This window comes from Pocillopora damicornis, chromosome 5 (assembly GCF_964200805.1).
Source record: "Pocillopora damicornis chromosome 5, jaPocDami1.2, whole genome shotgun sequence".
In the NCBI taxonomy this organism is placed as follows: Eukaryota; Metazoa; Cnidaria; class Anthozoa; order Scleractinia; family Pocilloporidae; genus Pocillopora; species Pocillopora damicornis.
In genome coordinates this window covers 24,480,255-24,506,291 of record NC_142674.1, presented here as the reverse complement: position 1 = coordinate 24,506,291, position 26,037 = coordinate 24,480,255, and the positions used below count along the sequence as shown (strand labels likewise).

Here is a 26,037-nt window from a genome sequence, read left to right as displayed (position 1 = left end):
TATCCAGAAACTATCAACTAATTTCTACCAAATTGTACCGAATTGGCATGAGTCGTCATTCAAAAGGAAATGATACAGCTGCCTTTGTCCTTTAAAAATACTGCTCACAAACTCAAATTTATAACGCAGCAAACTTGCCTTCTAAAATGACTCAAAATGAGCACGCTTTTCTGTTTCTACTTGCATCTTCCGCAGTGTACGTAACGAGCGTAGTACCATTGAGGACGTGTGGTAGACTGACAGCTCGAAGAGAAACTATAATCTGCGCTGCCAAGTCGAATTTTCGTTCAAGCTTACACTAATATCTAAAGGACATCCCATTAAAACCGATGGGGTTACATCTGTAAGCGTGAATCAATGCAATGATAATCGGAAACCTTTCTTGCAATTCCCTCCAGCCATCTGCTAGAGAATTCATGTACTATTCGCTCATAAGAGCTTTCGCCATGCAAAAAATAAATAAATAAATAAGTAAAAAATTGGACGAAAGCCAAGGGGTGGGGAAATGTCTTTTATGGCGTTATAAACACGCATATAGTACCATAGCTCCCTTTTCCTAATCCAATGAGCTTATTTCCGGCCGCATTCTCGAATTTACAGAGCACCTTTTCAGGGACTACGTAGACCTTAATTCGAGCTTCATAGATCATGCAATTGTTACACACATTTGAGTAAGACTAAGAAAATTTGAATGCAATGAAAGCTTACCTATTTTAGAAATAGAATCTCTTCCTCTTGGAGTCATAAGCTTGACAGATAAATCAGTTTGGAAAGTGACTTACATGTGTTGTGGAATGCCTGCTGCATCTGTTAAAGACTACTCCCTCTCGGTTAGGAGGAATCTCTACGTGTAAATGTTACGGACCAAGAGAAATGCCATTTTCACACTTCACTATGCCAGACAAACACTTTTTAATTCGCTGCACGGCTGACTTTGTCATACCCGGCCTGTCTTGATCTCGATTCAGAAAGGAATTCCGACGTATATTTTAGATTGCGAAGAAAAAAACAAAATTACTTCAAGAACGATGATTTTAATAAATCAAAATTAAGCACATCGCAAACAGAAGATGAACATGTGCTTGGAAGCAGGCGCTTTGCAAGAAGAGTGAATTTGAGGGTGGTAGAAGAGCGCTTACTGAATTCACGGATATCAGCCGAATTTAGTAACGGCGTAGAAGTGAAAAGGCGTGAACCAAGTATTTACTAGTGACGTTATTGAGTACACGTATGAAAAAACGCATATATTTCAAAGTTTGTTAGCCTGTGCAAAAAGTAAACATATATCAATTTTTTTTAAACTGCACACTGAGGGATTTTAACTCTGACCATTCGGAATGGTTGAATTTTTATTGACCTTTGATGCATGTGATTTCCCATGTGATCGCGCTGCGCGTTCCTCCAATTTGCGAAAAAATAGGAGTTTCCGATAACGCAAACGTCAGGAGAGCACAGCTTTCCACAAGAGGCACGAGATGCCGTGAACATCGAAAGAGGCAAGGAAATATACATCAATGCTGTTTCAAAACCTTTATTCATAATATTTATGAAATAAGTAACGACTCACCTAAGTAACGCTTAGATATTAAATTTGAATCAAAATCATAACTCCTGAAGTACACGAACAGATTCATAATAATTTTGATTTATCACATTCGTTAAAAAACTAGGGCTACATGGAGGAAAAAAAAACACACACAACTTTTTCTGTTTCTATAATGCACACCATAACTTTTTAATGTGTCCATGACCCGTCAAAATTTAGATATTTTGTTAGCATACTACCTATCATTACTCAAATTCATACAACACAAGCTTTCCTCAAGCTATCTAGAGAACAATAGCTGCTTTTTAATTTGAAAAAAGGAAGGTTGATAGGCAAGTGTAAAGGGTTGAAGATCGCTCAACCGATTCAAAGGTCTTGATTAATTCTCACTGCAATGCTGCTAAACAAGGAAAGTGCCAGAAGGCGATCTTAGTATTAGTTTTAATCATGGGTTTTCAAGCTAAGAAGCCCTAGTCATCAAAACATTTCTAGAGCATTGAATATTTTCTACAGTGATTATGTTGTCTTAGCTTTAGTTGCAAAGACATAAATGCCTCAAAAAACCTTTCTGTCAGCTTATCAGGACTACGAAGACTTCGTCAAGTTATTGCGTCGCAATTCCTTCGTTATTCCCTATAGTTGTAATCAGACTGTTTAATTGGATAGTCGTCTTCAATCGGATGTAATGCCATATACATGGATGATCAAGTTTGCAGACCACATTAAATGCTTCGAAGTGAGGAGGGAAGAATTTAAACGATCCTAGAAACAGCATAAGGCGAAGCGTAGTTACGATAAGTTGGAGGTTGAGATTGATTGTCCCTCTGACGACCGACGTTGGCATTCTCATATGTTCCTACTTCTGATATCTCGCTATAAGTATGGTCTGATATCATTGAGGAATCACTTCCTAGAGATTGCATTTCTTGTTCATCTCGAGCTCTGTCTTCTGTGGAGTTCGCCTCGAATGCTTCGTTAAATTCTCCCCGTTGGGTACTTTCCTCGAACATACGTGATTCACTTCCCCTTTTTGGTTTGCCACTACACCCATAGGGCGATCTATTAAGAATTAAAGAGATGATGGTTTCTGAACTAAGTCGAGTGCAATTTCGTCTTAAATCATGTGCGTCATTTCCAAATCATAAGAGTGTGCAGAAAAAGTGTGATTTGAAATCACAATTATTTTAGACAAAAATTGCACTTCACTCAGATCCATTACCACTATATTATACCCATTTTGAAATCGTATCTTTCAGTTGCTCAAAAACAGGATTTTTTTAGGTGGTATAAATGTTTTGTTTTAACCAGTAGTAGGCTGATGGTAGATAGTTTAAAATTTTTTTTCATTTTACTGCAATTTGATTGGTCTATTTAAACAAGTGATTCGTTTTTGGCTGTTTTATTTTGCTTTATAAAGTAGTAATAGTAAATCATTTAGGTAGTGCATTTTTTCCAAAAAAATAGTGTAACATCTTCATAATTTTATCCTCGTGTGATTTCACCAGCCAAAGACACCTATTTCAAAGAGTCATCGTTTATTGAGAAGAACGCACCTGCAGTAATAATAGAAACCTGCTGCAGCCAAGGCAACCAAAACAATCATAACTACAACTCCGACGATGACGCCAGTGGCAGTATCTTCTTTGATAGAGATAGGTTCTGTTGACCAACAGAGACAGTCATGTCAACTACGGCTAAAGGGGGGCTAGGAAGAGGGTGACAAGATTTTCATCAACTTTACTGTTTAAAATGGAAGGAATGGAGAGAATCATGTTTCCCTTTACATACTGTACGCTATCGTAAAGGATTTTTTGTTGGAGGCTGTGTTACATAAATTGACGACGGAATCGTTCAAGGAATCTTTCTCAGAATATTTCGCCAGAACGAACGTCACTTGCACCCTTCCCAGTTTCATTGTCGAGTCATCTGGCAAAGTTCGTCTGTATGTGACAAAATTTTCCCCGAATTTTCCAATTTCAAACATGAGCATTATGGTTGTCAATAACATATCCCTTTTTTTAGTTGACGTTTCAGAACGAAAACGAGATCTAGAAAGCTTATCGAGGTAATATTCGTGTTCTCTAAGACCTGTTCTGCCAAAAAACCTTCACTGTGTTAAAAGCAAAATAATCGCGCAATGTTCTTGTTGGATTAGGCGTGGGTTCTTAACTGTTAATGATATTCATTGATTGAATCCTGCAGAACGATGTAATGTTTGATCGATAGTTATTCTGATCTAATTGTTATCTTTATAGCAGTCTATTATCTATGTTTGAAAAAGACTTTCGAAATTTCATTAGCTGGTCATACCTCTAACACAGTCTTCACTCGAAGCAGCTCCATTAGTGTCCGTTGATTTTCCTTGGTCACACTTTTCGCAACTGTTCTGACCTTCCTTGTCCTGATAACTACCTTTACCACACAACGTACAGTTGAAGCCGTTTTTATCGTAATACGTTCCCACTGGGCATGCCACTGTTGAAAATCAAAAGAATGGCCACGAATTCGCAAAGACGTCCGAAGTATTCACGCAGCAGAGTGCTATCCCAAGGAAAACATCACAGCCAATAAGAGCAAAACAGCTAGCGAGGGATGAAATTAACTATAAGAGACTGGTCACCAGCGAGGGAAAGCGCAGCCTCTTAAAGTAACGATTACGTTTCAGCGTCAATACTGATTGGTTGAGAGGATAGCACGAGTTCCTTAACCAGTAAGTTTTTTAATCCAGTTAATCTGAAAAGTAACATAACCAAAGCAGATGCAACACTCACCACATCTTTTTCCATTGCTGCTTGTGACATATCCTGCACTGCAAGTGACACTAGAGGAGAGATGCTGTAGTGAAGATCTCTCAGCGGTACTGTTCATTCCATACACGTTTATCCTGAATTGTCCTGTGGCAACAGCGTACTTCATCTGAAACAGGACCGCTTCACTCTTCTCTTGAACATCTTCGCTCAATGAGTTACTACCAAGAGCTTCTCTCACCATCAATGAGAAAAGAACCTCCATTGCATGGCTGACTGCTCGCCTTTTCCTCTTCCTCTCCGCCAATTCACATCCAGGAACGGTAAGCTTTGTCAATTGGCAAGCGTGGCATCCTGAGATTGTTGAAAGCGTTTCATTGACAGCTTTTTTAACAGCTTTGAGTAAATCTTTGTGGGTTTTTATGTTCCCACAATTAATCCCACTAAACCTTACAGAAAAGTGATGTTCTATTTCCTTGGGAGCAGCTTCACCTGTGTGAAAATGAAGAAAGCAAAAAAAAAGTGATGTTGTTAGAGTGAGTGGAATATCGATTCGTTAACTCATCTCTTGCAATTCGCAATGAGAGACGTTGAGTTCATTTTCTGTGAAAGTCTTATTTATTTTATAAGACGCAGACCACAATAAACATGCTGCCTTACCATGTCAAATCATCATTACTATAACAAGATATTAAATCATTATTATTATTATTGTTATTATTATTATTACCGTTATTATTGTTTATAGTTTATATTTTCTCGACTGTAGTCATCGTTAAAACAAATAAGAAAATTATTTATCTTACTCTTGGATATTTTCCTACTCTGAATTCGCTTGCTCATAAACACCAGCCAAACAAGTTAATCAGATAAATTAGAAACTTGTTTGTTTAATGAAATGAAGGAATTGCTTTCTCGGTATTAGATAGGTCTTAAACAAGAAAAGAATTTCAGCGCAAATGTAGATAACACATGACTCTAAAAAACAGTTCAAAGGACGCTTTCCTTACTTGTGCAAGAGGGTATCCCAAGATCATCTTTTCCATTCCATTTCCATTCTGTATCTGGCCCACAGCCATACATTGTAATTGCCCCGGAATTAAATGCGTGTCCTTCATCACAAGACATGATACACAATAGTTTTCCAGATAGCTTTCGACACTTCGTTTGACCATTCCTGGGTTTCTCCAGTTTTGGGCAAACTACGAAAAAGGGCGAAATTTGTTTTAAAGTTTATATTTCCTTAGAAACGTGCGGAATGTGTAGGGCTCAAATAGTTTGACCAGAAGCACTAGTCATTTAACAGCAATTCTTTATCAAATGCACTTACTGCAAGTTTGGTGTTAGTGAATCTTCAGAACAATATCAGCATAGATACGTCAAAAGACAAATATTTACCTTCATTAACCATTTTAGTGTATTTATTCAACGGACTAAAACATCTTATCGACTCTTTATTCTACAATCACTTCGGAAAACCTGTTCAGTTTCGTGTCTTTGAGAGCATATTCACCTTTTTCCTCGATGATTTTCTGCTTGCAGTCAGTGCCATAATACCCGTTATCGCATTCACAGTCGTATCGGTTTACACCATCTACACACTTTCCATTGACGCAGGGATTGGAAATGCAATCATCGATGTCGATATTGCAGTTTGGACCTGAAAACCCAGGCTGACACTCGCAGTGGTAACGTGCTTCACGAGCCTCACAATGGAGAAAGTGGGAGCAATTTGTTGTGCAATCGTCCAAAGCTACCGGTAAAGAAGAAAGAAAATAAACGATTTCAACCGATAGGTTGATCCTAAAAAAAGTTTGAATAAAAATCTCATCCGCGATAATTAAAGAGAAATATTTAAATAAAAATAGAGGTTACAGAAATCATCGCGATGAACCAGTTATTCAGCTGCAGACTAAAATGATAGAATTCTGAAATCAACCCTGCAAGCCCACCTGACTTGTAGAGCTGTTAGAGCAATCTTTGACTCTCGAATTCGCAGTAAAGAGAAAATTAAGTTTAGAATGAATTCCTAGGAGCAGACGACTATAACTTTTTAGGGACAGAAGCTTCAAATTCAGATTCCATAAATATATTTTACGTGTTAGAGTGTTAGCTTGTCTGTGTTTGGCAGGAGTAGGTATTTAGCTTACTAAGCTCGAGACAAACGTTTAGACTTGGTCTAATAACCTTTTTTCTAACAACTAGTACTAAGTTAGTCTGCTCCTACCATTTCTTGTCAACTTTTGCTTTGCAAAGTCATTCTTTAATAATTTAGTAAACAGCATAAGGTATTTAGTATTTTAGCATTATCTACTGAGTTAATAACGTGAGCCATTTCCCTTTGCATTTCATCAGGTTTTCCTGAAGAGAAGGAGGAGCCTTACTCAAGAAAAACATTAACTCCGGTCGAGTATCGAACTTTGGCCTCGGGATCCAGAGCTTTGCGTACAAAAGCGTCTCTAGAAAATATTGAATGTTTAGCAGACTGTATACCTTTACATTGCGTCATAAACCTCTTCTCTACTTCTCCTTTTATCCCAAGCAAGAAGCTGCTCCATGCTCGCACACTTCCTGCAATGGGCCAGGTGCAGTTGTGTGCGGCATTCCACATGTGGTCTGCTGATGCTGGCACATCCCATAGGCTAACTTGGTGCAGAGTTCCCAGGAAAGCCGTCGATTCAGTCGGATTCTGTCCATCTGCGAGATATCGCTGCCCCAGTACGATCCAACCACCTCCCATTATAATACTTCCGGTGTTTACATCCTTGGAATGTTCTCTCTCTGGTCCATCCACGTACACGAAAGTATCTCCAGTGATTCCATTCCAAACAACTCCCACATAATGCCAACGATCATCCAGCAGCCTGAAACTCGTCTTTATTACTTTATCTTTGATTTCCAGGAGGATTTCAGACTCTGTAAACGATAGTACTATGATGTCCTGCGACTGCTGGGGAACACTATAACTAAACAATGTCCCTGACTGGAATCTTGAGTCCACACGGACAAAAAGGGCGATTGTAAACGACCTCATGCTGGGAATACTTTTACCGTCTGACAGAAGGACCATGTCGTCCTTACTTTTCCGCGCAAATTTCAGATCAAAATTGCTGCCCAGAACTGAAACGTAAAGCTCGGTTTGAGAATAAGACATATATGTTTGAAAACTAATTAAGAGGAGAGATTTCTTCACGTTTATTGAAACACGTTCGATCTATTAAACGTCAACCTGGATCGAATAACTGTCACCCGGGAAAGGGTTCTACGTTTTAACCCTTTAAATACTGTTTTGATGAACTTAACAAATGATGTTTTCCGTTGTAGCTATTCGGCAGCGGAGAGAAAGTTACATGTTCTGTACACCCCAAGTTGATGTTTCGTATGGCACTACGCATGAGTTTTGATTTTATTTCGAATAAAACCTTTCTCTTTTTTTCAGAATTGCTACCCCCCTGCCTCCATGCAAAGTTGCTATTAGTTCTTTTGGTTTGCTTTACCTTGATGTTTCTGCATTAATCGTCTTATAAAACAGTATACCGATGATTGATACTCACAGATATCACAGCGATCTCCCATGAAAGAAGGGAAGCATTCACATGCATACCCGTTAACCTGGTCTTGACAATAGGAGTTTGGCATACAAGGACTCGAAACGCAGTCATCGATGTTAACTTCGCAAGTTTTTCCTGTAAAACCAGCTGGACACGTACAGGAGAAGTATTCCCCAGCGCTTTCAGTTTTGCATCTACCTCCATTTCGACAAGGCGCAGATAAACAGAGATCCGTCAAGTTTTCACAGTTTTCCCCGATGAATTTGTCAAAGCAGTCGCACTTGTACCCAGGAGTCAGGTCAATGCATGAGCCATTGTTTAAACATGGATTGGATTCGCATTCATTGATTTCTGTTTGGCAGTGGGTCCCATTGTAACCTTCGGCACAGAGACAGGAATACCCAAGGGTACGGTCAACACAAGTCGCGTTGTTCTGACAAGAATTGTTCCTACAATCATCAATGTTCAGTTCACAGAGCTTCCCTGTGTATCCGTCTAAACAGGAGCAAGAGAAGTCACCAATGGCGTCACGGCAGGTAGCGTTGTTGAAACAGGGTTTTGCTAAGCATTCGTCGATTTCAAACTCGCAGTATTTCCCGAAATACCCACTACTGCAGTTGCAATAGAAATCTGTTCGAGAATTTACACATTGCCCATTTACAGTGCAATTACCCGAATCGGAACAATAGTCAATGGCGTTTTCACACTGGGATCCATTAAATCCTACTGGACACTGGCAAGAGAAGTTTGCCACACGATCCATGCACGTGCCATTGTTTTGACATGGACTGAAGACGCATTCATCTATATTCACATTACACCGATCGCCTGTAAATCCAGGTTTGCAGAAACATAGGAAGCCATTAACCTGAGAAGTATAAAATTTAAACCTTTAAACATTAATTTGATAAAATATTACTGATTTTCATTAACTGATCAAGATAAAGAACAGCGGTTACTTAACCACGGGGAAAATCTTTCCTCGGTGAAAAAAATTGTGAATTTACTACGTATCCTATGTTATTTTTGTGTGTATTGTATGATGCTGTGTCCGGAGATCGTATTGAATTCGTATATGTATAGCTCAACGGAACCAAGTCGTATAATGTGTCGTGAAGTACCTGATCATAACATGTCCCACCATAGTCACATGGAAAAGATGCACATTCGTCAATCTCCGTGCTACAATCGTCACCAGAGAAGCCTGGGGCACATTTACAGCTATAGCCGTTTACGTCGTCTATACAGGTGGATCCATTACTACAATAGTTTGCTCCACACTCGTCTACATCAACTTCACAATGGGATCCACTGAATCCAACATTACAGAGGCAGATGTAACTATGCACCTGGTCGATGCACGTAGCATTGTTGTTACAAGGAGAACTTGTGCATTCGTCGATGTCCACACTGCAGTTTTTCCCTGTGTAACCCAACTTGCAGTTGCATTGGTAGTCGTTTATCAGGTCTGTGCATGTTCCTTCGTTGACGCATGGGTTTCCCGCACAGTCATCAACATTTATTTTGCAGCTGATGCCAACGAAACCTTCAGAACATGCGCATTCATACTCATCTATGCCGTCAATGCAAGTGCTGTTGTTCATGCAGGTAGAATTTTTGCAATCGTCCACATTGATTTCGCAGTGCTCCCCTTCAAAACCATCGGGACACTGGCACTTAAAAGATGTGTTGTCATCAAAACATGAACCGTTATTATAGCAAGGCTTGGAGGTGCAATAGTCAATGTCCACGTTGCACAGCGCACCCGTAAAACCAGACGGACATACGCAGGTGAAATTGTTAATACCATCGCGACAGATGCCATTGTTTGAGCAAGGAATTGAAGCACAGTCGTCGATGTTGTTCTCACAATGCAAACCATCGAAACCATCTTGACAGTCACATGTATACCCATTAATCATATCCATGCATTGCGCTTGGTTCTTGCATGGATTGGAGAAACACTCGTCAATTTCAATCTCGCACGTCTTTCCAGAAAATCCTTTCTCGCACTGGCAAAAGTATCCGTCTATCTCGTCAATACAAGTAGCGTTGTTTTTGCAGTCTGCTGTCACACATTCGTTAATGTCTATCTCACAAATACTACCAGTAAATCCCTTTGGACAAATACACAGATAGCTGCCAATACCGTCGAGGCATTGGCCTCCGTTCTGACAAGAATTGCTTGCACAGTCATCAATATTCTCTTGACAGTTATCCCCTTGGTATCCCAGAGCACAGACACATTCGTAGCTATTGAAGCCGTCTCGGCAAGTAGCTCCATTCTGACAAGGGGAAATAAGACAATCATCGATATCAGTATCGCAGAGCTTGCCAGTGTAACCAGGTTCACACTGGCATTTGAATCCTCCGAGGAGATCCTGGCAGGAAGCATTGTTGGCGCATGGTGACGAATCACATTCGTTGATATCCATTTCGCAGTTAATTCCACGAAAACCTTGCGTGCAATTGCAGGTGTAATTGTTAAGAAGGTCGTGGCATGTGCCGTTATGGAAACAAGGTTGGTCTTGACACTCATCAATGTTGGTCTCACACTGCTTTCCAGTGTAACCGGAGGTACAAGAGCACAGGTAGTCACCGATGAGGTCTGTACATGTTGAATTGTTGTTACAAGGGTCTGATTCGCATTCGTTGATTTCTATGGAAACATGACAAGCACAAGGAAACAGAAATTACTTAATTTTGAAAATGAATTTTTAAGTAGCATGGGTAGATCATAATTTTTTTTGTAAGTTTTTTCAGATACATGTCTGTTAATTTCTAGCGATAAAGTTTTGTCTTGAAAGAATTAATATTTTATATCTAGTTTTTCTAATTATTTGCCTCTATGAGAGAGGTGTTAAACATGTCTTTATATATTATTTACACAATTTGTCTCTTTTCATAATGGTTAACGGGTGTTGGCATCTTGATCCATAAATTATTTCAATTTTCGCTAAGCCGCATCACCTCTTTCGGCTTCCAACTTCTTTTGTAAATCACTCGTACGATTACAAACCGAATGGACTTCACTCGCTCCTTTTACCATTATTAATCGCGTGTAATCTTCAATTTTGCAGGTTAAAATGATTAAAAAAATACAGAAACCTAATTCCTCTTATGTCATCTCACCTATGCAATCTTGTGCGGTCTTTGATCCGGGAGATACTGTTATAGTGGTTCCTGGGCATGGAAAACAAATCCGACTTTCATTACGCGGCTGGAAAGAACGCTGGTCGCATAAAGAGCACGGTGCCAATCCACTGGGGGAAAACGAGCCAGGGTGGCAAGGTTCTGTGAGAAGGAAGTGAACATAAATGATTAGGTGAGATTTTGATGATCGTTACCTTTGTTCAGGTCGTTAAGTTATGGAGGTAGCACTCTATCCGGTAGGGTGGATGTACTCAAAAGAGAAGGGGATTTCTGGAGAATTGAAAGAAACTTAAGATTCGCGAGAGATAACTGAGAATGGGGGTTGCAAGACATCTGGGTTAATAAAAAAAATGCAGCATTTTTATGACACCGTTTCCTACTTTTATGATCAGGAGTAAAAGAAAAAGATGTGAGTGGAAGATGGAGCACTTTCTTCCTAAAAAGAGCTTGATTAGGGTAACCAAGGTTTATAACCTGCGGCAAAATTAAATCATAAAATCAGTCCTCTGGCGTGAGAATTCTGCGAAATAATCACCGTAAAATTAGTTGATTTTACAATGAAAAATCTTAAGGCAAGCATTTAGGTTGAAACATAGAATTCCATCTAAAGCGATAACATTACAGAAACCTTGAATCAGCACACACAAATCAATCACTTCTTAGAAATACCTCCACACAGCAAAGAGCTATTGGAACCTTCAGATGACGTCGTCTGGTTTGCTGCGCATGGCAAGCAATTTTTCTGCCCATTCTTGTTTTGGTAAGAGCCCTTGTCGCATGGGAAACATGGTTCAAGACCCGTGGGGGAGTAGGTACCAGCTTTGCAATAGGCTTAACGAAAAATTGAAGCAATTAATGATAATGATAATATTGATATTTATTGCCATCATATAATGATATAACTATTCCTGTAATTATCAGTAATATTAACACTTGAAATTAAGCCTAACAGTTTATATCAAACGCCGTTATAAATTTACATAGAATTACTTGAAGGCACTGGGAACCTGCTGAATTGAATCAGATCAATCGACAAATACACATTAAACGGCGCAAGCAAAAGTTTTAAAAGTTGTGTGCTTGCTCAAAGTTCAATCATTCTAAAAAAAAAGAATGAAAACTGAAAGGAGCCATGATCAAAGTCACCCTGGTAGTTAATTTGAAATAGAGCTGCGACCGCTTGTAAAGAAATTAAGAAAATCAACAAAATTTAAGGGATAGCGCACAACAAACTTAAATGATAGCGGCAAGGGTTGTCAGCCTGAGCCTTCGGCTTCGGCTGATAACCCCCGTCCTCGACCTTGATTACTCTGGATATCACAAAAACCTTATCTAATAATTGTTTAGAACTTTCTTCTATTGCACTGATGTAACTCGTTAGCAGGCTGTTGAGAAACCCTCTGCGATGGAATGCCACTATTGACACCTCAATTTGTGAACGAGACTTACGAGAGATGCTATTAAGTATCTGATGACTCCCTTGGCCGAGACATGTGATTCTTCTCAGGTTAGTAGCTGCTATTTTGGTCCTAGTTGATATTAACAAACTAAACTGCAGATTTGAATACCAACATCTTAGGGTGGCTCTTAAAAAGAACAATTAATGATTACCAAAACAACTGGAGCGGTTTGCTGTCCTCGATTCTACAGTGGAGGTTCCTGATGGGCAGGACAGACATTGTTGTTCTCCTTCAGAGTCCTGATATGTTCCGTGAGGACAATCTTGGCATTTTGCAGTCGTTTGGTTCAAAAACGTTCCAGAGCTACAGTTAACTGAGAGACGAAAGTATGACATCATAGATTGGAATCTTTTCCATCATCAATGGAATTACGCAGTAAGAGGGTTGTTCGTTCATTTATAGAATCCAGTAACAAACAATGATGGGCTTTATAACAAACTCTAATATCTTACGCTGAAGGCAATCATCTCTGGTAAAACACAACATCTCAAGGTATCAAGCAAAGGTGAAATTTGAGCACAAGTTACCATCATAACTTTTAGATGAATAAAGGTGATAAGTTCCCGGGGAAATTAGGGTGCTGCTTCTTTGGGGATTATTACAAGATAATTTGATTTTACAAGATTTATTTAGACCGTTAGCCCTTCGTCAGAGGGATTGGTGAAGGGCTATCGCTTGCAACCTCAGCTTTTAAAATCTTTATGATGGCCAATTTACTTTATCAACTAAATTGATAAATTCAGATTGTTATAACTTTTAGTTAACTTCTCAGGCCTTGGTAATTGTGTCAAAGTCCCCAACTGAAACATTAAATGATACCATATTATAATCGCACGAGACTTACGACAATATCCATTCCTGTAAATCTGCCCAGTATAACAAAGCTGCTGAGGGTCGGAGATGTTGAGCGTTTTTATGTCAGGGACAAACTCTGAGCTATTGACTGAGAACCGAAGGCTGCCATTTTGAGCTGCTTGTTTAATCAGATTGCTAATATTGTGGGCAACTTTCATTCCTTCCTCTCCAATCATTATGTAATCTTCGCTGGTGTCGTTTCCTTCAACTCCATCAAGCTCAACTGCGAGAGATAAAATATTCAAATTACTTTGCATTCTTCCACTCCTAAAACCCTAAATCACATCAGCGTGAAAAACCAAACTAAATAAATAATCGACCCCTCCCTCACTCAGTCTTCACACCACATCACATCTTATCACGTCACCTCGTGCAACATATCACAATAGCACATTGCATCACATCATGTCACATCAAATCACATCACATCTCATTACATCATTCTCCATATCACATGTCATCATATTGCATCGGACATAACATTACATTGCATCACATTTAATTACATCATGTCACATAGCATTTCAAATTACATCATACCATATCACATCACATCACATCACGTCTCATCACGTCACCTCGTGCATCGCATTACGTCACTTTATGTCACATCACATCTCATTGCACCGTTCTCCGCATCACAACTTATCACATCACATCGGATATAACATTATATCACATCATATTACATCACATCGTGTCACACAACATGATTTGATATAATACATAAAAATTTGCACATGCCTCAGTGGAATATTGCTGGTGAATAACGTCTATGGACTTACCAATGATCTCGACGGTGACTGTTGTTTGTAGAACAGATCGCCTTTTTCTGAAATGTTCGTTATCACCTGTTGATTTCACACGTTAAATTGCTTTCAAGCTCCTTTTGACTTATTAGATATATTAAATAAAATATGCACCTCTCTAGGAGAATTATTTGGAAAAGATGTATGTTTCTGTCTCCTGCAGATGCTTAACCACAAGTTTCAAGCTAAAGAAAATCGCCGATAAGGTTTAAAAATAACTTAGATTATCTTCTTTTGATTGTTAGAAGCCAAGTTTGCGCCAACCGAACGATGAGATGTAATTCCCACTTTTCTATTCTCAGAATAAAGACACAATCCGATTTGTAGGATCTTGATCATATCTTCCTATGAGAGCTTTTGTCATTCCCAAAGGATCCTATTCCGTAGAGATTATCATGGATTTTGACAAAAATTTGAAGCAATCTCTCAACATCTTTTGAATACCCACTGAGTTTGACAGAGAATTAATATTAATGCCATTTACCTCGATGATCTTTCGCCTTTGGATATGGTTGGCATAGTAACGTGCATTCAAATAGGCTTTCTAAGCCTCCCTTAAGAGTGACAATGTCATTGTTGTTATGCATGACGAGGAGGTAAACATCATACAAAAGAACAAAATTTAAAAGCGCCTTCCTGAAAGAGTTCCATGACTTACCTGTCGAACGCCTTTTTCTATTGCCAACAGACTCGTCGACCTCCCCGCACGTGACCACAACGTTCTCAGCTTTACACTTATCTCTGAAAGATGGATCTTGACAGGCTTGACGGAAAGCAGACGTGTTGATAATCTTTATAAATAGTTCCTTTATTTGAGTCTGGGTTTCGTTTGTGCTACAATCTCCATCATAGTAGTGTAAGTCCATTGCCATTCTTACTCTATTGGGATGAGATTTTTCTGCAAAGGTTTAAGAAACAAACCATTACACAACGAATGGCACTCTGTTCGTCGGAATACTCGTTTGAGACAAATTGTAACACATATTCGGTAATTTTGCATTATCAAATGCATTGATAACGTACCTTGGCCACCGTAAAGAGTTCAAAAGCTGACGTTTCGTGCGTTCGCTTTGACGAAGGGCTAACGCCCGAAACGTCGGCACTTTGATGGAGGGATTGCGGATTGAACGGTAAGACTCTACTAGTGTTAGTATATCCGGTCCTTTCAAGGAATGACGAGCGATAAATGGTATGCTCCTGTCATTCACGCAAACGAATCACTTTTCTACTCAGAGACAACGTTCTTCCCTCTTTGGAGTGTTATATGGACTAATGCGGGCCAATATAAGTTATATTGGTACCACCAAAGTACTCTCGAGCCCCAACGACATGTTTATTTCTCCATATCAGACTTTGGGAGAATGTTTAGTCTGCAGTTACTGTGAGCTGCTCCATAAGTTCTTTTGGATTATATTCGGCTTTTCCTCTTTTTTATTTATTTGTTTATTTTTCTATATTTTTTTTTAGCATATGCTGCTTACCTGTGCAGTCTGGCCAACGATACCCAGGAGTCCAGGTACCAGATCCTCCACAAGTCCAAACGCTGTTCAACAAAGGCTCGCTAAAATCAAATTTTCTATTACAACTCGGTGTACATAGCCTTCCGAACATCCAGTCATCACAAGAGGCAGCACCATTGATCGGAGGTTTCATTTCATTGCATTTTTTTGCTGGGAAAGGAAATGGACAGTTACTTATTTTTGATTAACTTTCTTTCTTTTTCCTTTATCTTTTGGTAGCAATTACGGCTCAAGCAAAAAAGGCCTTAAACCGAAAAAAAGGGGGGGGGATTGTTTGGCAGTTACATAAAGTCTTGGAATGTTATGTTGTTACCTCCAAGTTCTCTCTTAAGAGAGTGCTTTAAGTACCTATGAAACGTGTTTGATCTTTAACCACGCAAGTTAGCGATAATGATAAAATAAACTGTTTAAACTGCATATATTTTCAGTTTTCTCTACGGATTTTGTTCTCTTCCAATCAAATCTACAAATAGCAAAGTTTTCACCTTTCTTCTTCTTCCAAGAGTTATCAAAAGTGCTCACTTTGTTTGCTAATCCATAGTGCCGAGGCATCATAAAAATACCTAACCATAACTTAAAATAATGGTATAATAATTTGTTTCTTAACCTGGAGTCACAAAGAGAGTGAACAATAGGATTTTAATTATTAAGCTGATGCCATTGAGGAAGTTTCTGATGAAAACAAAAACGCTTTTCTAGTAACCAGTAGCTTAAATATAAAAATTGTATACCAACAGGCAAGGATCGTATTTGGTACTTACGTCTTATGGTAAGCTCAAATTTGCAGACTCCTGGCTTGTTGTTGGGGTTGTTATCATATGCCATACAGTGTACTGTATAGCTTCCCCAGTAGAAGACAGTGCCACTTTTGCGACTGCACGTTATTTGTAGCGGGCTGTTGCTATTGTCTTTAAACTGAGGCTCTGGCCATGTTACGCTTATTTTTCGTTTTTCCGATGTGATGTTTTGACTTGGAGGGCAGAAAACGACCACAGGACCCGAATTATCTAGGGAATTGAACATAAAACCATACATCAACCTTTTGCTTTTATGAGTTACGTAGAGTCCTTCAGTAGGAACAAGACGATTTGCACAGTAAGATTACGCAGATGGAGCGGTTTCTTGTTCTTGGTTCTATTCTGGAGGTTTCTGGTGGGCAGGACGAAAGATTTCAATTCCAAACACATTGAATAGGGTTGTGAGCAGAAGACTAAGGCAATTTTGAAAGCCAAGAAAACCACGAAAATGCTTAATACACACAAGTAAATCTTATTCAGGAGATTGTTTACCTTCTGGGATTATTCTAAAAGAGCATTTGACTACGTTGCCGCTTGGATCCTTGGCCGTGTACTCAACCAGAAGTGTCTCATTGATCACGTGAGGCGGCTTAATGCCCTGAGGGAAGACTGTCAGTTGCGGTACCACGTTGCTGTCGTCCAATGCAACTGGAGCAGTCCAGTTTGCCACTGCTGTTGAATTTGCGTTGAGGTTTACACGAATGTCTGAGGGACAATTCCTAAATACAGGTGGTGACACATCTGCAAAAATATGCAACAGACGACTGATATTTGGCAACAAGTAAACGACATCTGAGTGTGACCTTTTCCTACTTATAAAGTGTTTCCTATTCGCAGTTTTATTGGTTATTACTTATGATCTATTTGAGGGATAGACGAATATTTTATTTTGGCGTCACTTTCAAAAAAGTTTTGCTTTCAACAAAAAAGAATCACATTTTTACTTCGTCTGTGATCTATTACTGAAATATTACATGGCAAAATGGAATCCATTTGCTGTCTTCTACACATACCAAGCCAGATTCAATAAATTCTACGAATCACCTCAGGGTAAAGCAAGATCAGTTACGGCAATGGCGCCATGGCAGTTCCTCAACCAAAAATCTAAGTAGCTTACCAAGACATTTTAATATCGAAGATATGTTTTTGCTCCATTTTCCATCGTTCTCACAATAGACCACAGTTTCTCCACCATTTTCAAGGAAACCATTCCTGCATTCGAAGTAGCAGGCTGTACCGCTGACTGGAGACGACTTGCACATACGGGGGTAAATAAAGCCGTACCTTGGAGAACTCAGAGAAGGACATCTCCGTACTAAGAAAAATCAATGCAAATGATGTTTTGGAATTTATTATATGTTTTTCGATTAAAATAGTAGAAAAAAAGTCAATCATCAGGGACATTCTAAAATTTGAAAACATCGTGGGTTAAAGTTTGAGTTTTTCATCTTGATGTTCGTTCACTCCACGCATTTCATTGCATTTAGATAAATATTCTCTTTCTCAGTAGATTCCATTTGACCTCTTTGGTTTCATCCTATGTAATTTTGATTGATTCCGCGTAACTCCAAAATTACTGACAAGCATTAATTTTCGAGAAAGTTTTCATTTACAAACTGGACGTTTTTAAATTTTACGCAGTATGATTTATTCTCCTTTTGAAAGGCAGTGCTTCGGCCAATATTAATTAGTTGTGCTAAGGTTGCTGTGTCCAAAACTGAAAACGATTAACGCTACATAATCCGAGGTGTAGTCAGTCTTCCGTCAGATTTAAAAGGATTGTGTCTGTCCACCTTGATATCTGATGCTCATTTGATGTTCATTCGAATGATATCAATAAAACGTAATAACCTTTTTGTCATATAACGGAATAGGCTTATCATTTACCCTGGCAGACTGGGAAAGAACCGTTCCAATATCCTGTTATGTGACCTGGTTTCCTGAGGCAAGTGAGGACGCTAGACCCATCAAGGTTGTAACCATCTTTACAAGCCACTTTGCACGTCGAACCATAAATGTTGTCACAATCTCCCAAAAAGGATCCTTCAAGCGGAGGTAGCAGTGTCTGACATCTAAAGACTGGAAAAAGGAAGAAATCTTAGGGAATGTAATATAGATCGTTTGGTTTGGGCATGTCCTCAATTTACATACAATTTTCTATTGTTGTTGGGACAGGAAACGGATGGGAATGCATTCAAAGTTAACATATAATTTGTACCCGGTAACCAAGGTCGAAAACAGAACATATCACCCAATCATTTCCTTTTGAAACAAAAAGACAAAAATAAGCGTTAAGGGTAGTTTTAACAATTGCCGATTAATTTGAGTATTTCTGCTAAATAACATAAATACTAGAGAGATTCCTTGGTAAACGCTGATAAAATTCATATGTTACCCTTTGGAAGAGAAAACACTTACCGCAAAAGGAAGAATTATTTACAAACTCTCATTTCAATTGTTCGACTTCATAGATTTTATGAACTTGATTCATATTACATTATCTTTCTGATAATAACAAACTAATCTGTATTCAAGTCTGTGATCGTCTTGATCAGTTCGGAAGCAATCATATCATAAACCATTTTCTGCTATCAATACTGTCTTACTGCGTTTGTGTTTGTTAAAAACAAATTGACGATGATACATCAAGATCGCTAACCATTTTTTTAGGACTCTACTATCACACGGGAAAGCTTAAAATAGCTTACTTTCAACGGTGATGTGAAACTTGCAGATCTTGAAATTTCCTGCTACATCAGAGGCGTTGTAAGTGACCTCGTGCTTCCCATTATAGTATATGACTTGCACACCTCTCGAAGTCACAGTCGGTGCCAGACCAGAGTTGTCAGTGGCAATAACAGGAGGCCAGGACACTTGCGTGTAATTTCTTTCCTTGTCTGCGTACGAGTTGATATGGCTTGGGCAGGTAAAGCCAAACGAAGGGCTTTCCACGTCTGCAGATAGAATTAAATTAAAATTAAAAATAATTTTTGAGCGCTGACCTTCTCCCCTCTTTTTTTGGCATATTTTTTTTTGTTGTTATCGTTGTTGTTGTGATTGGTTTTTTTTTATACATATGTGAGAGCACCTAAAAAGATCACAACTTGTATTATTTTCTAAGCCGCCAAAGTTTTCCATGATCTTGCTATCTAACCTCTGCACATTGCAGTGGCGTTTCTTGACCATCTTCCATCTCCAAGGCAAGTTGCTATTGGTTCTCCATGCAGTCTGTAGCCTTTTCGGCAAGAGAAAAGACAAGTAGTGTCGTACTCCGGAGACGATGTGCAAGAACTTGGAGAGATATCGCCATCCTTTGGAGCTTGTAAAGACTTACAGCGGACAGCTAGGAGAAGAATATTCAGTAAGTCAACATCATTTTCAATACTAGAAAATAGCATCAGAACTTTGCTGTTTATAAACCACTCTGGTTTTCATGTATGACAAATAGAATTATGGAGTGAGTTATCTTGTTTGAGAGACTTTAGAGACCTTGTAATCGCTTCAATTACGATACGGAGGACACTGTCTCTCTATTGATAAATAAAATAAAATGAGAAAAATGAGCAAAAGGATAAAAATTAATTGTTTGCTTATTATATTTTTGGCTATTTATCTTTTTTTGTTGGCATGATTACTGATAGCGGAATGGTTTTGTCTTCCATAGCAGAATTAATCGATTAAAGCGCACGAGACAAACAAAAGCTTTTTTTTAAACATCTGTCAATGTTCTTATAAATCAAATTAAATCATGTGAGTTTATCAATTTGCACTGCCCCTCATGTCCCCCCCCCCTCCACACCCTTACCCTCACAGAAGGGCTCTTCTCCAGACCATGTACCATTAGCTTGACAGATTCTCTCGGTGGAACCATTTACACGCTGGTACCCGACGTCACAGTACAACAAACATTTGTCACCATAAGTGTTATCCACAGAGCCACGCCAACATCCATATTGTGTACTGTGGTCGGGAGGAATTAGACGCGGGCACCTGATCACTAAAAAAAGTATATGGTCAGAGTAAACTTTTTGACTTTCTTATATCTAAATTTCTTGGACTATAGATGATTCGCTTCAACTTGCAACGTGCTTTTTGCAAACGTGATTTTGCAAAGTTATGTGGTAGTAAAAAAATGTTCCGACCATTTTAAGAAAGTGGCCATTTTCTTGGGATGGAGGAAGGGATTAAAGCGAACGGAAAGAAAGATAATTTTGGAATTTGACTTACAATCACATTTTGTCTCGTTTCCTGTCCAGAAACCCAAAGAAGTCACCGGGTCCTTCTCACACACCCGGAGGGCAGAGCCTATCATCTTGTGTCCAATGTGACAAGCGAAGGAACATTTGGATCCATACTGATTACCCTTGGTGCAAAGCGAGCCTCCTCCCGCTGGAGCTTGTAGTTTATGTGAACACCGCAAAACTAAAACAAAGAAACAAACAGCGTAGGGTAGAAAGAAGGGCAGGCGCGAACACAAAGATAATATCGAGACGTGCGCCTCGTCTGTCGCCTTTATTGCGTGCCTTCCTTTTTTCTCATAGATTTAAAGTATTACTACATATATACTCTCAACGTAAAAAAAGTACCACTCTTTCACATTTACATTATTAAAATTTCCCCTGCTAGTAAGTAAATTTTTTCCCACTTGGCATTTTTCTGCTGAGTGGTTAAGGTAAAAAAAGCGGTAGGTGTCTTAAAACTGGGGTTTACTGGAGCGATTAAAGTGATACTTTCTCTCTTTTCTCAGCTTTTTAAATTTAATATTTTTGTTATTATCAACACATAACAGACCACAGGGCTGACAATTTTAACCATATCAGGGATCATTGTGACATCTGCCCATTTTGAGAAACATTTACCTTGAACAAAAATCTTGAATCTGCATTCGGCAATGTTCCCTGATCTATCAGATGCTAAGTATCGTATATTGTGTTCCCCAGCGGAAAATGTGTTCCCAGGTTGTTTTCCAAACTGTGTAATGTTTGGAACAAGGCCAGAGTTGTCTGTACACGTCGGATGGACCCAAGTCACTTGGGCTGACGTTTCACCTCTATCAGCAGTGATGACAGTGTTGGCGGGGCAGTCTGCAAAGACTGGCGCGGAAACATCTGAAAAACAGTTCATAATAAAACATAAACAAATTTGAGAGAGACAACTATAAAAATAGAGTATCGAATAACACGTGGAGTCAACTTCAGGTGAGCTAACGTAGCTTCCTCAAAAAGGGAGAAAACTACTTAATGCACAAGAGTTATGAAAAAACTCTCCGTTTAGCCTAGTGTGCTATCAAGTAGTTTTATAGTCGCTGATAGATTTTCCCGTTTTTTAGGTTTATAGGCAAAATTTACTCTGAAGAAATTGTTCGGTGCAAAGTTATTTCTAAATGTTAATTTTGAATTAGACCCCGAAAGGCTATTGGCTTTTGAATAGGGATCAATGTCAGTATCTGGGCAACTTCCCACCTACCCCTCCCCTAACTCAACAACAGTCAATTAATGACAAGTTAGGCTTAATGTCGGGTTAGGGGAGTGGTAGGTGGGAAGTTGCCCAGATACTGATATTGATCCTTGAAAAGAATATTATTTTTTCGCAATGCAGTTGTTGGTATTCAAATAAAACTGTTTGATTTCAGTTTTGCATGCTGCTCGACTCTCAAAGTGATCAATTATCATAGAGGAACTCGATGGTTTAAGATTTTCCTTTAATTGGAGAGGGTATTCAACAAACTGCTGCCCCGCGAAAAAAAGGAATAGTAGCAATAAACAGGTTTGTTTCTCCTTTGTTGAAATTTGCATGTTGTATGTATGTTTATTGTAGTCAGAATATTTAAGAATGACTCTTTTTTGTCGTCTTTGGCATTTACTTTACTCCAAGCTCGTTACACTGGAACTGATATGAGTGCACTGTTGCACAATGTTGGTTAAAATATCTTGTCGAAGGTCGTTAAATTGTGTTCACCTTTGAAAGAAAATTGGTAATTAAGACAAACCTTTACAAGAAGGATTTCCTAGAGGAGACCAATCGTTGTTCTGATTGCAAGTCTTGATTCCAGGCCCACCCTGTAGATATCCACTCTTACAGGAGAACCAGCACTCTGAGTTATAATTTAGAACAGCAGTTGCATTGGTACAGGATGCCGGGCCGATAATTAGTCCTTCTGATTGAATGGAAAACGGTGGGCAGGTGATAGCTAGAATAAAAAATAAGTGGTTTGTTAACATGGATGCGTCATAGGTTATTTTCTTAGGTCGACCAGGAATTTGGAATGTTGGTTTTTGCGGAGTGAGGAAAACCGGAGGACCTGGAGAAGAACCCTCGGAGCAAGGACCATCAAAAAACTCAATCCACATTTGCGCCAGGTCGGGGAATCGACCCCAAGCCACGGTGGTGGAATGTAATGTGAGTCCTCTCACAACTACGTCAGCCCCGCTACCAGAAAAATACACGAAATGAGATTTCTCAATTCAAGGAATCATCCCTTTTTTACCTTCGCACTGAAGCTTGGTTCCACTCCATTTCCCATTCAGCAGACATGTTCGTTTCAGCGATCCGCCCACAGCGTGGTATCCCATCATGCAAGAAAAGAAACAGGAAGTACCATAGATAGAGGATGCGCCAGTACAACCATAACCTGATTTGACTGCGTTACCTGGATTATCCAGAGCAGAGCATTGAAGAGCTGCAATGAAAAACTGGATTAATCAAGGGACATTTTTCATTCAAAATCGAAGACGAAATTCCAGGATTCGGTTGAAATTTGGTGTATTTTTCATTATATAGTGTTCAGAGTATATTCCAATTTCTTCTTTCATGCCATATGTATTCGTGTTTTCTTACGTTCTTTTCTGACGTTCTTTTCTCGTGCCCGGTGCCCGCCCGATTCCTTACACCCTGCTCTGTATTGGCCTTTTTATCTTTTTATTATTAAACGTGCACAACTGAAACGTATTCTTTTTAAAAAAATCGCACTTTATGCTGGTGGTACAGCAACGTCTTATTTAATTTGTTTTTATTGGACAGTTGAGAATTGTTCTCAATTATCATAGTTGTCGTTCTTGTCGCCATCGTCGTTGTCATCCTTATAAATATCGTCTCTTTCGACTTTTCACCTTGATAGACAGCCTTTTATGATGGTGATGGCCGAGAACCACATTTCTCCGCATTCTGTTTCAGTTGACTGAACAATGAAGTCATATGTTTTTCTACCTTCACAGTGAGTACCATTTCCCGTCCAGTGCACTGTATTCGTCCCAGGTTTTTTCTCACATTTTCTTTCCTCAGTTCCTTTTATTTCGTATCCTTTATTACACGTCAAGCGGCAGGTGCTGCCGAATAAGTTTCCACAGGCGGCATTCTCCAGTCTTCCGTTTGCAGGGGCGAGTAGAACGGGGCATCGAAGTACTAAAAGTAATAAAAAGAGAGCTAGTAAAAAAAAGGCTCAGAGAGATTGTTTCTCTCAATCAAGTGTAGAAACTAAATGGAATTCCTTTGAGACCCAGTCAGTAGTTGCTCATGAGAATTTGCATGTACGAATACAAGGCAGCATCGAAGTGGAAGTAGCAAAGGGAAGTCGGTAAAATATAAGCATTAAATGGGTGCTTCTTTTAGTAAAATGTGGAAAGTAAATATCCATAGTAAGTCCTAAAAAAACTGCACCATCCTCAAAAAACGACTTAGTAGACTTTAGCAACCTAACCTACTATTGCGCTTAAGGTAGTTTCCCTTTCCAAACAAGTTTGAAAAAGGGAAAGGGAAGTCATCCTTTATTGTCGTTGTTTTTTTCTAGCAGTTTTCCTCTTAGTTTATCGTTTTATTGAATATCAGTCAAATAAAACACAGAAAAGCTCTCTAGTCTGAATCCAAAATACGACACCATTTGTGAGCTGATGCAAACGAATAGTTGTGAAAGGTATCGCGACGATTCTTTACATTTCAAAAAATTTATCATTAAAAGTCGTCACAAGTGACATACGTTCAATACGATGGTGCTAAGAGAAGATCATACGGAGACACCCAGCCTACTCCAGCCTTGAATGGCAAGATAATCCTCAATTAGCTTATCTAGACTCAACGTAAACAGTGTCCTGACAATATCAAATTTTTAATTGCCGTGATCCAGATATAACAAAGGAGAAATTACCCAACTAATTATGCACTTACGTAAGATTCAGTATGTCAGCTAAATTCTGATTTTGGCATGGAGCCCACAAATACCTTGAACATTAACTTGAAAGTGACAAAACTTCGCGTTCCCAGATAGATCTGTGGCAGTGAAGGTTATCGAATGGTTCCCCTCCGAAAATATGTGCGGAGATGTCACTTGAGGAGACACAGACACGATGGCCTGATCATTATCAGTGGCTATGACTGGTTCCCAGCTTATTGTGGCCGACGTTTTTCCTTCGTCAGCAAAAACACTTCGTGCAGATGGGCATGTTTCACCAAATGAAGGGGCTTCATAATCTATGAGAGAACAGCCAAAAATTTGAAAAGTAATTTTTGAACTTGCAATGAACCCCGTTTGGTGTAAGTTGCACTTTTAATCAAACATTTTGGACCTTGTCCTTTATTAAGTAAAAAACAGATAATCTACCAACCCTTCCCATTCTGATCCAAACGTCTTGGAAATAAGATACGAGGCTTCGCTAAATCGTTTCAGTGGGTGTCCATCATCGGTTAAGCGTAAATGCAAAATTGACTCAAGACACGTTGACACAAAACCCGCGAAGATATAACAGAAGAGAGACCAATCATTCATTTTAATAAGGCCTGTTCCAAACGTCGTGCTACTGCCGTGCCGAACTCAAATGAAATAGTAATTTCGATTTAAGCACGGCAGTAGCACGCCGTTTGAAACCATTAAGCGCGGCACGGCTGAATTAGGTTCGGCACGACTACTTAGCGCGGCAGGCCTTGCCGTGCCGCACGGCAGTAGCACGACTTGGTTTCAAACGTTGTGCTACTGTCGCGCCGAACTCAATTCATAAATTAATTTAACGGATTTTGCATTATTTGCATACTATTACGCATGCGCACTAATAAAAAAAAGACAAATCTACCCGTTTTGCCCGAAAGCTTGAGAGAAGAGGAATCCGACGGTGACAATAAATTGCTTAGGGTTAGGGTTTGGAAACGCACGATCGTAATACAGTAACTTGCTGGCTCTCTTCAAGGGAAACCAGAAGAAGAATAAATGAAAAAACTTTCAAAAGTAATCCTCTCCTTGCAATAACAGTATTCAATATGGACTGTTGCATTCGCCTGCGTTGCCTTCTGGCATTTAAAATTGTCTTAAACAAAACAAACTTCTCGCGCTCTTCGTTAAGGTTTCCCTCCGCCATTTTGGATGGGGCGATACCGCTGGATGGATGGTTTGTTTTGTCTTTTGAATTTGGCTTGACTGCATTAGGTTCGACGTTTGAAACCGCTGCCGGGCTATCGTCGTGCCACTGCCGAGCCAAATTCATTTGAGTTCGGCACGGCAGTAGCACGACGTTTGGAACAGGCCTAACTCTTTTATGACATTTTTAACCCAGAATCCCTTGCAATTATGTGCTAAACACTTGTCATTCCATAAGTTACCCACTTGTGACAAATCC

At 39.3% G+C, this 26,037-nt stretch overlaps 1 protein-coding gene across 2 annotated transcripts in view; it reads right to left on the bottom strand.

The window, feature by feature from the left end:
- Positions 1–1,515: 1,515 nt before the first annotated feature.
- Positions 1,516–26,037, bottom strand: part of LOC149046105 (uncharacterized) — a 33,587-nt gene continuing 9,065 nt past the window's right edge. Inside the window, exons 5-33 of one of the 2 annotated variants that reach the window (XM_089206403.1) lie at positions 24,653–24,901; positions 23,645–23,839; positions 22,926–23,117; positions 22,428–22,628; positions 21,298–21,546; positions 20,666–20,860; positions 20,244–20,435; positions 19,593–19,781; positions 19,147–19,392; positions 18,326–18,517; positions 17,556–17,753; positions 16,931–17,179; positions 16,403–16,648; positions 15,603–15,791; positions 14,780–15,019; positions 14,098–14,163; positions 13,302–13,535; positions 12,609–12,770; positions 11,667–11,828; positions 10,977–11,138; positions 8,966–10,503; positions 7,848–8,712; positions 6,787–7,413; positions 5,807–6,046; positions 5,304–5,495; positions 4,318–4,785; positions 3,857–4,021; positions 3,100–3,205; positions 1,516–2,605 (exon numbers count right to left, since the gene is read on the bottom strand). In XM_089206403.1, the coding sequence (XP_089062529.1) occupies positions 2,299–2,605; positions 3,100–3,205; positions 3,857–4,021; positions 4,318–4,785; positions 5,304–5,495; positions 5,807–6,046; positions 6,787–7,413; positions 7,848–8,712; positions 8,966–10,503; positions 10,977–11,138; positions 11,667–11,828; positions 12,609–12,770; positions 13,302–13,535; positions 14,098–14,163; positions 14,780–15,019; positions 15,603–15,791; positions 16,403–16,648; positions 16,931–17,179; positions 17,556–17,753; positions 18,326–18,517; positions 19,147–19,392; positions 19,593–19,781; positions 20,244–20,435; positions 20,666–20,860; positions 21,298–21,546; positions 22,428–22,628; positions 22,926–23,117; positions 23,645–23,839; positions 24,653–24,901 (8,516 nt within the window). In that variant the 3' untranslated portion in view covers positions 1,516–2,298. The remainder of the gene's footprint in view (positions 2,606–3,099; positions 3,206–3,856; positions 4,022–4,317; positions 4,786–5,303; positions 5,496–5,806; positions 6,047–6,786; positions 7,414–7,847; positions 8,713–8,965; positions 10,504–10,976; positions 11,139–11,666; positions 11,829–12,608; positions 12,771–13,301; positions 13,536–14,097; positions 14,164–14,779; positions 15,020–15,602; positions 15,792–16,402; positions 16,649–16,930; positions 17,180–17,555; positions 17,754–18,325; positions 18,518–19,146; positions 19,393–19,592; positions 19,782–20,243; positions 20,436–20,665; positions 20,861–21,297; positions 21,547–22,427; positions 22,629–22,925; positions 23,118–23,644; positions 23,840–24,652; positions 24,902–26,037) is intronic. The other variant, XM_089206404.1, reaches the window with a different exon arrangement.